Source organism: Ursus americanus, chromosome 1, assembly GCF_024610735.1.
Source record: "Ursus americanus isolate L20-20 chromosome 1, mUrsAme1.1.p, whole genome shotgun sequence".
Classification (NCBI taxonomy): domain Eukaryota; kingdom Metazoa; phylum Chordata; class Mammalia; order Carnivora; family Ursidae; genus Ursus; species Ursus americanus.
This window is the reverse complement of record NC_142127.1, coordinates 51,705,075-51,718,652: the sequence shown is the minus strand read 5'-3', so window position 1 is coordinate 51,718,652 and position 13,578 is coordinate 51,705,075. Positions and strand designations below refer to the sequence as shown.

The window sequence follows — 13,578 nt, the reverse complement described above, 5'->3', positions numbered from 1 at the left end:
GGGGCGCCTGGGTGGCTCAGTCGTTAAGCGCCTGCCTTCAGCTCAGGGCGTGATCCTGGTGTCCTGGGATCGAGCCCCACATCAGGCTCCCTGCTCCACTGGAAGCCTGCTTCTTCCTCTCCCACTCCCCCTGCTTGTGTTCCCTCTCTCACCGGCTGTCTCTCTCTCTGTCAAAAAAAAAAAAAAAAAAAAAGCGTTCATAAAAAAAATTTCATATGAACAACAATAAAAAGTGAAGAAAAGGATATCTAAATATATGGCGACTGTTTTCTGGATGCTGGATATATGATAGCTTAATGTAGAGAGAAAAAAAATGTGATACAGGTAACAGAAAAAAATGCTATTTCATAACTCTATACAGGATACTTTAGAAAGGTGAGATATAATTGACATATAACTAAGTTTAAGGTGTACAAAGTGTTGATTTGATACACAAATACATTGTAATATGATTACCACTATAGCTAGCTAATATCTCCATCACCTCACACAATTATTTCTTTTTTGTGATGAGAACATTAAAGATCTAGTCTTTTAGTAACTTTCAAGTATATAATACAGTATTGTTAACTATAATCACAAGGCTGTGCATTAGAGCCCCAAAACTTATCTTTTAACTGCAAGTTTGTACCCTTTGACCAAAACCTCCCTAATTCTCCCATCCCCCCAGATACTTTTTTCTCTTTTTTTGCAAGTGGTTCCCTTCCCCTGTAAAGTTATTATCCTGTTTGTCTCACTAAGTCTTCATTGATCATGTAGAATAGTAGATATCCTGGGGTGCCTGGGTGGCACAGCGGTTAAGCGTCTGCCTTCGGCTCAGGGCGTGATCCCGGCGTTATGGGATCGAGCCCCACATCAGGGTCCTCCGCTATGAGCCTGCTTCTTCCTCTCCCACTCCCCCTGCTTGTGTTCCCTCTCTCGCTGGCTGTCTCTATCTCTGTCGAATAAAAAAAAAAAAAAGAATAGTAGATATCCTGCTAAGATCTTCTCTGAGAACTGCCTGCTATAGTAGTAAAGGTCATTCATAGGGATGTTTCTACTATGTGACCCCTACCTACTTGGCTAAGGCTGATTGGCCCTTGTTACAACTTTAGCTAAACTGGGCCACTCAGATCCCCTTTCCTGTGAATATGAATTGACTCCCGGTGACTGTGAGTTGGAGATGGAGTTCTGTTATCAGGTAACTTAGCAAGCAGTAGCCACTTGGCCTCTCCTGAAACTCTGCCCAGCTCAGTGAGATCAGTGTGACATGCTTTGTCAAGGCACTTTAAAGGTGGTCAAAAGTGCAAGTAAGAAAGATGTAACTGCAAAGAGAGAAACAGGTAATTGACTCAAGGACTTGATAGTGTGAATTGAAGGGAATGGGTAGATTTGAGCAATATTGAGAATGAAGAAGTAGCTATATTTGGCCAAAAGACAGTGATAAGTTGAAGATGATTCTACTTCTCTACGACTGGGGAACATTTTCGATTAGTATTGGAGTGGCTGGTTGCTGGACAAAGTAGGCTCTCTGGGATTCTTCAGCTTTTTAAGTAATGGTTCCTCTCTGTTTCCAGAAGCAGCAGTGTGAAAAGCAGCTATAGAACCTCACTACTAAAACAGCAGTAAATGATTTAGGAATTACTTTGTTAGGACGAGTCATATTGATGGTGGGTACAAAATGTGGCCTAGTTAGCATCCCTCTGTTTCATAGTTAGAGTGTACCCAGACACCTGTTTTATAAATGCATTGTTCTGTTAACAAGGGAGCTAGATTGAGAGAATATAAATAATGCATATTAATGAATGATATTAAAAAATAAAATCAGGGTGACTGTGTCTTTGAGAATCCCAAATTTACAGAAAAATCTTTTTATCCTGCCTCAGTAGTTCACTCTCATAGGGCTAAGAAAAACCTTAATGCAATTTTATTATAAATAATGGCTCAGTTGTTGCTTATAAGGAATTATTAGAAAAAATTTTGCTGAGAGGGAACGGATCTTTCAGTTAGATTGAGGTCTGAAATCAGGCTTCTGCCATTTACTAGTTGTATGACTAATCCAAATTACATTACCTTCTGATATTGTTCCATCACCTGTAAAATGGGGATAGCAACCAATTCATATTTTTTCTTTATTATGAACTAGTCTTTGTTTCATTTTGTATTTTTTAATAATCTCTACACCCAACATGGGGCTCACAACCCTGAGATCAAGAGTCACATGCTCTACTAACTGAGCCAGCCAGGTGCCCCATGAACTAGACTCCCTGAAAGAAGCTTCTAGTGTTACAGTTTTTGGAAAAGTATTACATTCTTGCAACACATACTTGGAAGTTTACAGAAAGAATTCCTTCTACAGATAGAGCTCATGGTGTAGTTAGGTGTGGGTGAGATGGGATGAAATCCTAATATGAACACTACCCTTTATTACTACTTATGAGCTTTTCCTGTTGTGCCTGGTACTGTTGCTGCAAGCTTTACACATATCTCATTTTATCCTCACAATAACCTCCTAAGGTACGTCTCAATAGTCTCATTTTTATCCAAGAGGAAATTGAAGCCTAGAGAGGTACTTTGTCCAGGGTCACAAGAGTGGAATCCAGATGGGAACGTATATTTCCCAAATTCCAAAGGCCCTTGCTCATAACCATCCAGAGAAAAAGGAGGGGGGGGAGGGGAAGCTGGCTCTATTAAACGTATTATGGGATCCAGTGCCTGTAAAACCCTTGAAGCATAAGGTGCTGAAGGAATCGTTAGAAAGTAAGCTTCCCTTGCCCCGCCCACCATCTTTTTTTCCTTTAAGAAAGTTTATTTAACAGCATTTGGATTGGCTGAAGAAAGTTACAAGCAAAGGATGGCGGGCCGGGGTCCTCGTCCCCGAGGACTGGGTTACCAGCCAGGAGGTCCGCAGGATTGCCGCGGCTGTTCGCCAGACCTGAGGCTACCCGTCTCGGGACGGGCGGTCAGGCCGAGGGTACTTCGAGATCCCGCGGGTGATCTGTGGGGCTGCGGGCCCACGAGAGAGCGCGTGCAGCAACGCGGGCTACGCTCCGGGAGGGAAGCGGAGACCCGGGGCGGAGAAGCACCGCGTGCTGACAGGGCGGAAGACGCGCGCTCCCGGGGCTAGCGCAGAGGGTAAGCAGCGGCTGTGTGTGTGAGTTGGGAAAGCAGTCAGACTGGCTCGGGCTCAGGCTCCCCCTCCCGTCCGCTCCGGTGCCGCCTGACTCCTCCCACCCTGCTCCCGCCTCCTGGCCGGTCGGACCAATGGACGGGGCGGGCGGGAGCGAGGGGCGGGGCGGGGCGCGCCATCTGCGCGCAGGTGCCGCCCGGCGCCCGGCCCGCCCGTTCCGCCGCCGCCACCACCGCCGCCGCCGCCGCCGTCGTGCGTGCTGCTCGGCGGAGGGGCCGGGCCTGTGCTTTCTCCTCCTTCTTCCCCGCCTCCCGTTGCCGGCAGGACCCGTCTCCCGCTACCGCTGGGACCCCGTGTCATCGCCCGCCCCGAGCACGGTGAGTCCCTTCGGGAGCCCACGGGCGCGCCCCCCGCCTCGTCTTCGGCGCCCCAGCCCGTGGCCCTGAGGCCGGTGTGAGGCCAGGGCCAGGTGGCCGGGATGGGCGAGGGCAGCGGGCGGCGTGGGGTGTGTGGATGAATGAGGCGCTCTTGGACTAGGCCGCGCGTCCTGAGAGCGGCCCACGCCTCACCCCGGCACTCTCTGGGGGAAGTCTTCTGCAGAGGCCGGGACGACCAGTGGCCCAGTCCACGGGAGGAGATGTTGGGTGGAGGCCCGCTTTGGCAGGGCTGCCGGGCACCCGTCGGTGGGAGGCCAGAGGACAGGAGAGGCTCACGCATGCTTCGGAGGCCTGGGCTTTGGCTGGGAACAGGTGTGAGTTAAGACCCCGAGAAGGGAGATCCCTGGCCATAGGGGTCAGGGATCAAGAAGCTGGAATATCACTTCATGAGCGGGGCCTCAGCTGGCTGCTGGAGGTTCAGCAGGCGCCAGAAGACAGGGACAGTTTTAGTTCCCAGTTTATAAAACATGAGGTTAGCAGTCCTCGTGAGTTCAGCTTGCAGTAGTAAAGTGGGATTAATTCTGCACGGAGGAACTTGGAGCCAGATTAGCAGGGACCTGGGAAGTTTCAATTTGGCAATAAAAAGAGTTAGTGGATTCATTTACGACCAGAAATAACGGGAGGTAGATTCTGGAGGTTGCTTATGAGGACCATTGAGTCGTACCTACAGTGCCAAAGGTGGAAGACACTTGATCGGAGAGACCCTGATACTGGTGTGTGTTCATCCGTGTGAAAATGGTGCTTGTGGGGAAAATGGGAAATAATGGGTTCCAGCTAAGAGGAATGGTCTGGGGGGGAGGTGATTTGGTTGCTGATAGTACTGGAATGGATACTCTTTGACCCTCCTGTCTGTGCTCCTGTTTCTGAATGCCTTCGTTCTTGTAACCATGTATCAGATTAAGAAAGAGTTTTGTGAACAGTATGGATGGAAGATTGGCAGCTAAATTTTAAGTTTATTTTTGATTTATGGTGCCACATATTTTTAGATTAATCTTTCCAGGACTTCTTAGGAGTGACTGCCTTGACAGCTATCAGAATCAGAGCTATTCATAGAACTTTGCACATCTTTGTTGAAAAAGTGGATTTAGCTCCGTGTTGGTTTTGGATTGGTATATACAGTATGTTTTATTCTTAATTTGTTACTCAGTAATATATTTTGTGTGATGAAATGTGCTTTTGGTTAATGGGTAGTATGAAAAATTTTGTTTATATGTATGTTTTGACATTTCAGATGCCCCCCAAAAAGGGAGGTGATGCAATTAAACCACCTCCAATCATTGGAAGATTTGGAACCTCCTTGAAAATTGGTATTGTTGGATTGCCAAATGTTGGGTAGGTGAATGTTGGGCATTTCTCTTTTTCATCTTGTAAATATTTTGGGTCTTGTTGTAGGAAAAGGAACTCATGTGGTAATTACAACTTAAATTGAAGAAAAGAAGGTAGGAAGCTGGAATATTAATGTTGCAAAACAAGGTTTTCATTTGAGTGTATTTTATTTTTGGTTTTCTACACAGATACTGTGTTGAAACTTGAATTACTTCTTTTTGTTTTGCTAAACTAGAGGAGGAAGCAATTTGAATTGAAACATTAAGTTGAACCAGATCAGCTCTGTTTGCGTAAGACACTATTGGGAGACACTCAGTATTGAATTTAAGTGGAATTGAAGTAGTTTAAATTTGATTTTTATGCTCGCTGGCTATGTAGGGTACCTACCTAGGCTGGCTGTAGTAGAATACTTTAGGAATTAGTTCTAAAAGTCACAGTACAAAGTTGATTAGATTCTTGGGAGAGCAGGGATCAGATGGCTTAATTTTTACTGGAGAAGGAAGTAACAGTTTTGAGTTTAATATTGGAAGTTGCTAGATAAAAGGGTATATATTATAAAGTGGCTAAATCTGAAAGTTACCAGAGCAAAACTTTGAGTTTTGTAATGTTTAAAATTAAAATGAATCATTTATTTGCAAATAAGGCAGTGGTAGGAAATACATGTAGAGTTTAGCATACGCACGTGCAATTTGAATGTTTAGTCTGCCTTTTTCATTATTTGTCCTTCAATTTTAATGCCTTTTACTGACCTTAAAATATAAAATGTCTCAAAAGTGATTACGGTGTACTAATGGTAACAGATCCAATATGGATTTATTAAGGTGAATGAATACATTTTGGCATGTGCTTTAGGCTTTTCAATTGGTAGCAAGTAGGATAACCATGTTTTTTCATGTGTTCCTTGGAGTCCCTGTCCTAGAGATTTTTTAGTGAATGAGGCATAGGATGGCCAAGTATGGCAGTTCTTAAATTCTTGTGATGTAAAACATGAGCAAGTGTGGCTGTCCTAATTTCAGTCTTTCCTAGAGCTGGAGAGGTTTGCATTTTGAAGGGGTTTCCTGCTGTGATATAGGCTGCTTGCAAAGTAAGACTAAATAGAGAGTGGAAATGTAAGCAAAACAAGTAATTAAGCAAAGTACTGTAGGGTGTTGTCAATAAAATTGAAAGCAAGATATGATCATTATGGTGTGAGCTTTATTTCACTAGTAAGACAGTTTTTAGATATTAATATCTCTTATTTTTAAAATCACTGCCGTCAATGCAGCCTGACTTTAAATGGGACTACTTTAAACTGAGACAACTTAAGAAGTGTTTCTTATATGAACATTTTAGCCATAGAACATAATATAATTAATGTATATGAAAATAACCTGAAAATATATTATCCAGTATAAATGTGCTGTTTATGCTTTTAAATTAAATACCCACCCCACTATCATCCCCCCCTCCAGTGTTATTGAGGTATACTTTACAAATAGTAAAATTTTCTCATTTTAGTAATGTTCAGTTTGATTTTTGGCAATTGTTTGTGAATACTCCTTTTTGTAGAGTGATCTTACATTACATAACTGTATCAGATAGGGTTCTTGGTAAGATATACAAGTTCTGGCTGTTTTAAACAGGAAAAAGAGAATTATTAGAAGGACAGAATTGAAGGACAACCCGAACAGCAGACCTCAGGAAGGACAGGAACATGGGTAAGGGTGATAGAGATGGGTCCTTACGGAGCTCAGCCGTATGAACTGAGTATTTCTCATCTCCTGCTGCCTCTCCAGTGATTCACATTACTGTATAGGGAAATCTGACTGGACATGTCTACCTCTGGATAGGTCTACAAGAGATAGATTGGGTATGGGGGTGGTTCTTTAAAAGATGGCCTGCTGATCAAAAATAAGGACATTTGGTACAGAAACCATCTAAAGAATGTCTTGATTTGTAGAGAACTGGACAAATAAGATTTTCTTTTTAACATATATTAGGCCTGATTACTGAAAAATGTAAAGGTAATGTTTATGGCTAATAGCTGATATTTATCAAACACTTACTATATGACAGTTACTATTCTGAGCGCTTTATATATGTATTATCTAATTTAATCAGCCCTTTAACACCCCCCCGCCAATTAGAATTTAAATTTCTTGAAGGCAAGGATTGTATTGTTCTTCTTTATTGTTATATTTCTAGCACTTAGAATTTTTTAAAAAGATTTATTTATTTATTTGAGAGAGAGAGAAATGCCAGCGGGAAGACAGACAGAGGGAGAGAGAATCCTCAAGCAGACTGTCCGCTGAGTGCAGAGCCCGACGCAGGGCTTGATTCCAGGACCTTGAGATCATGACCTGAGCCAAAATCAAGAGTCAGATGCTTAACCCAGGTGCCCCTTACACTTAGAATTTATTAGGCGCTCAGGAATTATTTATGAATGGGCTAGTTTTTTCCTCCTTGATGTAGTGTATAGGCTTAATGATAAGGACACATGTTTTAATGGCTGCTTTCAATGTAGTAGAAACAATACCAAACCCATGATTATGCAAGAATATGAAGATTTGGTTTCTAGATTTGTTTTGCTTTTTTTTTTTTTTTTTTTTAAAGATTTTATGTATTTATTTGAGAGAGAGAAAGCTAGAGAGATCACAGAGGGAAGAGGAGAAGCAGATTCACCATTGACTGAGCGGAAAGCCCACTGCGAGGCTTGTTCCCAGGGCCCTGAGATCATGACCTGAGCTGAAGGCAGCCACTTAACTGACTGAGCCACCCAGGCACCCCTACTTTTTTTTTTCTTTTTTTTTAACCTCAGGGACCCCTTATAAATTAGCTCCTCTTGGATCAGTGTATTATTGTGGCTGTGAGGCTTGGCGGCTTTTGGGAGAAACTTCCTTTTTTTTTTTTTTTTTTAAAGATTTATTTATTTATTTTAGAGAGAGATTGAGGGAGAGAGAGAGAGAGTGCGAGCAAATGAGTAGGGGCAGAGGGAGAGGGAGAGAGAGAATCCGAGCAAACTCCCTGTTGAGTGTGGAGCCCATCTCGGGACTTGATCCCAGGACCCCAAAATCATGACCTAACTGGAAATCAAGAGTAAGATGCTTAACTGACTGAGCCATCCACGTACCCCAGAAACTACCTTTTTTTTTTTTAAGATTTTTTTTAATTATAGTTTTAGATTCACAGTAGAATTAAGGGGAAGGCAGAGAGATTTTTTTTAAATTTCTTTTTTAAATTTAAATTCAATTAGCCAACGTATAGTACATCATGAGTTTCAGATGTAGTGTTCAATAATTCATTAGTTGCATATAACACCCAGTGCTCATCACATCACATGCCTTCCTTAATGCCCATCATCCAGTTACCCCATCCCCCCACCAGAGAGATTTCTTTTTTTTTTTTTTTAAAGATTTTATTTATTTATTTGACAGAGATAGAGACAGCCAGCGAGAGAGGCAACACAAGCAGGGGGAGTGGGAGAGGAAGAAGCAGGCTCATAGCGGAGGAGCCTGATGTGGGGCTTGATCCCAGAACGCCGGGATCACGCCCTGAGCCGAAGGCAGACGCTTAACCGCTGTGCCACCCAGGCGCCCCCAGAGAGATTTCTTTTATATGCTCTGCCCTCACGCATTGACAGCCTTCCCCCATTATCAACAGTTCTCCCACCGGAGTGTTACATTTGTTACAGTTGAACCTGCATTGACACATCGTTATCAGCCAAAGTCCATAGAGTACAATCTTGTCATTGTACCTTCCATGGGTTTAGACAAATGCATATTGACATGTATCTCCCATTATAGTATGATACAGAGTAATTCCACACTGCCCTAAAAATGCTCTGTGCTTTGCCTATTGACCCACCCTTCCCTAACCATTAATCTTTCTACTATCTCCATAATTTTGCCTTTCCCAGCATGTTATATAGTTGGAATCTTACAGTAATGTAGCCTTTTCAGATTGGCTTTTTTCCCTTAGTTATATGCATTGAAATTACCCCATGTTTTTTCATGGCTTAAATAGCTTATTTCTTTTTAGTGCTGAATAATATTCCATTTCTGAATATGCTATAGTTTATCCATTCACCAACTGAAGGATTTTTTGATTGCTTCCAAGTTTTGGCAGTTATGAATAAAACTGCTATAAACATCCATGTGCAGGTTTTTGTGTGGACATAAGTTTTCAGCTCCTTTGGGTAAATACCAAGGAGCACAGTTGCTGAATTATATGGTAAGAGTATGTTTAGTTTTATAAGAAACTTCTGAAGTGGTTGTATCATTTTGCATTTTCACCAGTGGTGAATGAGAGTTTCTGTTGCTCCACATCCTCACCAGCATTTGGTGGTGTCAGTATTATGGATTATGGCCATTCTAATAGGTGTGTAGTGGTATCCCATTATTATTTTAATTTGCATTTCCCTGATGACGTATAATGTGAAGCATCTTTCATATTTGCCATCTGTATCTGTATCTTCTTGGTGAGGTATTTATTAAAATGTTTGGTCTGTTTTTAAAAACCAGGTTTTTTTTTTTTTTTTTTTTAAAGATTTTCATTTATTTATTTGAGAGAGAGAGAGACAGCGAGAGAGGGAACACAAGCAGGGGGAGTGGGAGAGGAAGAAGCAGGCTCCCAGCGGAAAAGCCTGACATGGGGCTTGATCCCAGAACTCCAGGATCATGTCCTGAGCCGAACGCAGATGCCTAATGACTGAGCCACCCAGGCACCCCTGTTTTGTTTTTTAAATATTTTATTTATTTATTTGAGAGAGTGATGGTGAGAGGGCAGGGGTAAGAGGGAGAAGCAGGCTCCTCGCAGAAGAGGGATCCCCATATGGGGCTGAATCCCCAGACCCTGGGATCATGACCTGAGCTGAAAGCAGACACTTAACTGACTGAGCCACCCAGGGATCCCTGTTTGCTTTCTTATTGTGGAGTTTTAAGAGTTCTTTGAATACTTTAGATAATGGTTCTTTATCATATGTGTCTTTTGCAAATATTTTCTCCCAGTCTGTGGCTTGTCTTCTCGTTTTCTTGACATTGTCTTTCGCAGAGCAGAAGTTTTTAATTTCAGGGGCACCTGATTGGCTCAGTTGGTTAAGCGTCTGTCTTCGGCTTGGTCATAATCTTGGGGTCCTGGGATCCAGCCCTGCGTCTGGCTCCGTGCTGAGCGGGTAGTCTGCTTGTCTCTCTCCCTCTGCCCCTCCTCTTACTCATGCTCGCTCTCTCTCTCAAATAAATGAATAAAATCTTTTAAAAAAAGTTTTTAATTTCAGTGAAGTCCAGTTTTTCTATTTATGGCTCATACCTTTGGTATTGTATCTGCAAAGTCATCACCATACCCAAAGTCATCTAGATTTTTCTTCTATCTTTTAGAAGTTTTGTAGTTTAGCTTTTTATGTTTAGGTCTGTGATCCATTTTCAGTTAATTTTTGTGAAGGGTGTAAGGTTTGTATCTAGATTTTTTTCTGTTTTTGTTTTTTGCTTGTGGATGTCCAGTTGTTCTAGCACCGTTTCTTGAAAAGGTTGATTTTGTTCCATTATAATTGCCTTTGTTTGAGAAACTATATTTTGATATTCCAGATTTTACTGTGTGATGGGATAGCTCTTCTGGTTGCTCTCACTAAATGAGATGGGTTTGTCTAATGTTTTCTTCTGATAAATTCAGGTTATGCATTTTAGGGTATAGAAGTGACATGTACTTCTTAGTACATCATATCAGGAAGCACATGATGTTGATTTGTCCCATTACTAGTGATATTATCTTTGATCAGTTGTCTGAGGAGGTGTCTGACAAATTTCTTCCTGAAAGGGTTACTGTATTTCCCATTGCAATTAACAAATATCTTGTGGGAGGTACTTTGAAGTTCTGTAAGTAGTATTTTCTTATATGTTTGCCCCTAATTTTGGCATGTATTAATGATTTTTGCTTGAAATAGTTATTATGGTGTTTACCAAAAGGTGATTTTAAAGTTTCCATTGTTCCTTTTACATTTATAGTAGGAACAATTTATAGAAGGAATAATAGAAATTCTGTTGGCTAGAATTCTATTGTAAAGAAGAGCTCCCAAGGGTGCCTGGGTGGCTCAGTCAGTTGGGCATCTGACTTTAGCTCAAGTCATGATCCTGGGTCTTGGGATCGAGCCTCACTTCCCTGCTCAGTGGGGAGTCTGCTTCTCTGTCTCCCTTTGCTGCTCCCTCTGCTTGTGCTCTCCTGTTAAATAAATAAAATCTTAAAAAAAAAAAAAAGGAAAAACAAAGAAGAGTTCCCCATTTTTCATGTATTTGATTATAATTTGTTCATATCAGGATTGGATTCTTAGTTTATTCTGTTGGTTATAATCTCTTACTACTATTACTTATTTTGTTGTTCAGATTGCCCATATTTGGCCATCAGGAGCCTTCCTATTTACTCATATTCCTTTGGGTATGTTCTCTATATTTCGAGTATTTTCTACTGTTTTGTACCACAGTATGTTCCAGGCTATTTGTACTTTCTCTGCTCTAGCCTTGGAATACACAGAATTTTGCGTATACATAGGTTTTCATCTCTCTAGTATACTTACGAGTGAAATTTCTGGCTTGTATGGTGACCCTATGTTTAACTATTTGAGGAACTGCATAACTGTTTTCCAAAGTGACCATGCCATTTTATATTCCCACCGGCAATATATGTGAGTTCCAGTTTCTCCACATTCCCACCAATACTTGTTGCTATCTTTTTTATTATAGCCAAGGTGTGAAGTATATCTCATTTTGGTTTTGAATTGCCTTTCCTTGATGCCTACTAATGTTGAGTATCTTTTTATGTGGTTATTATACATTCATTTTTAAAATTTTTTCACTGGGGAGAATTCCATGGACAGTTTTCCTTTTAGCATTTTGAAGTTATCTTCCATTTTCTTCTAGCTTTCCAATGAGAAAACTATTGTCATTCTTAATCTTGGTTTTTCTGTACATAATGTCTTGTTTTTTCCTTTAGTTGCTTTTAAAATTTTCTCTACTACTGGGTATTTAGCAATTTGATTATCGTGTGCTTTGGTGTGGTTTTCCTATGCCTCTTTTGCTTGGCGTTTGTTGAGATTTTAGGTTTGTGAGTTTATGATATTCATTAAATTTGTAAACTATTTGGCCATTATTTCTTCAAATGCTCCCCCATCCCACCTCCCCCTTCCTCTCTTTTTGGGACTCTTATTTTAAGTTTGTTAGTTATCTAGATAGTATTCCACTGAGGCTCTGGGTTTTTTTCCTCCAATCTTTTCTTTTTTTCCCCCACTATGCTTCATTTGGTAGTTTCTGTTGCTCTGTCTTCATGTTCATTGATCATTTTTTCTGCAGTGTCTAATCTGCAGCTAATCCTATTCAGTGTGTTTTTCAATTTCATTTTATTTCAAATGTTGTATTTTTCCTACAGTAGTTCTGTCTGCATAGTTTTCATATCTTTCATTTCACTCCTCATTGTCTTCATATTTCCTTTTATGCCCTTCAGAAAATTCTAAAAAGATTTATAACATTTACTTTAGGGTCTTATCTGCTAAATCTGTTATCTCTATCATTACCTGATTTGTTTGTATTTATTGGCTTTTATCCTGATTTTGGCCTATATTTACCTGCTTCTTTGCATGCCTTGTAGTTTTTATGGGATTCCGGATATTGGATTTTATGTTGAGTGCTGTACTTTATTGTATTCCTTTAAAAAGTGTTGGATTTCATTCTGGCATTTAGTTATTTGTGTATCATTTTGATTATTTTGAGGTTTCCTATTCTGTTTTCTTATGATGAATTCATAATAGTTTTGGCTCTGATGTTACTTTAGCCCTCCTGTAAGATTTGACTCTTTTGAGGACTGTACCCAAGTTCCCTTATATTGTATGATCTCTCTTCTCTGACTGGTAGGGTTGTGAACTATTCCAAGCTCTGTGTGAGCCTAAGAATTGTTCACTCTGTTGCTTTTGAGTGTTTTTTTTTTCCCCTGGCCTTTTAGAGACTGAATTTACTCATGTACAAATCATGACTTAGCTGTAGTCTTGAGGATACCTTTTGCTGATCTCCAGAGCCCTCCCTCTGTCCAGCTTCTTCCTTTCCATTACACTGCCCTGTAAATTCTAGCTGGTTTGGCCTCTTCGAACTCTCATCTCCATCTCTTTAACTTGGCATGACTGCCAGGTTCTGTTGGTTCTCCCTCACTGTGCTATGGCTTTGAAATCACTTTTAGGCAGTCAGTTGGGGCATTTGTAGAGCTTAGTTCATTTGTTGTTCTCGTAGGGAACACAGGGCTGTGCTACATACTGTCCTCTGTCTGGAAGTTGTTATTTCATATGTTTTGTCTAGTTTTATAGCTCTTTATGGCAGGAGGGCAGTCCCATAGTAGAAGGGAAAGCAAAACTCCCCAGTACTGTTTTAAATGAACTTCATGTTTATTGTATGCTTGTCAGCATTCCAGTTTGCCTGCTCTTTCATGGAAATTTGTGATTTGGGAATTATTTACTTTCTCTTTTTAACGTGTTTTGAATAATCTTTTGGATGACAGATCTGCTCTCCTTTTCAGTCTTTCCTGTTATTATTTCAGCAGTAATTGTGTGCCTTAAAAGTATTTGATAGATGGCTTTTTCTTAAATCTTTTAATTTTCAGTGTTTTTCTTTATTCAGAATTCTGATCTCTATTGTTGTGTTACCACATAATTTCAGATAGATTTGTTTTTTGCTCATTTATGTATTTACTATTAACTGT

General features: G+C 40.8%; 1 protein-coding gene across 2 annotated transcripts in view; it reads left to right on the top strand.

Annotated features, from left to right (window-relative positions):
* The first annotated feature begins 3,313 nt into the window (after positions 1-3,313).
* The window catches only part of OLA1 (Obg like ATPase 1), a 173,164-nt gene continuing 162,899 nt past the window's right edge, over positions 3,314-13,578 (top strand). Inside the window, exons 1-2 of one of the 2 annotated variants that reach the window (XM_045800331.2) lie at positions 3,314-3,486; positions 4,778-4,878. In XM_045800331.2, the coding sequence (XP_045656287.1) occupies positions 4,778-4,878 (101 nt within the window). In that variant the 5' untranslated portion in view covers positions 3,314-3,486. The remainder of the gene's footprint in view (positions 3,487-4,777; positions 4,879-13,578) is intronic. The other variant, XM_045800332.2, reaches the window with a different exon arrangement.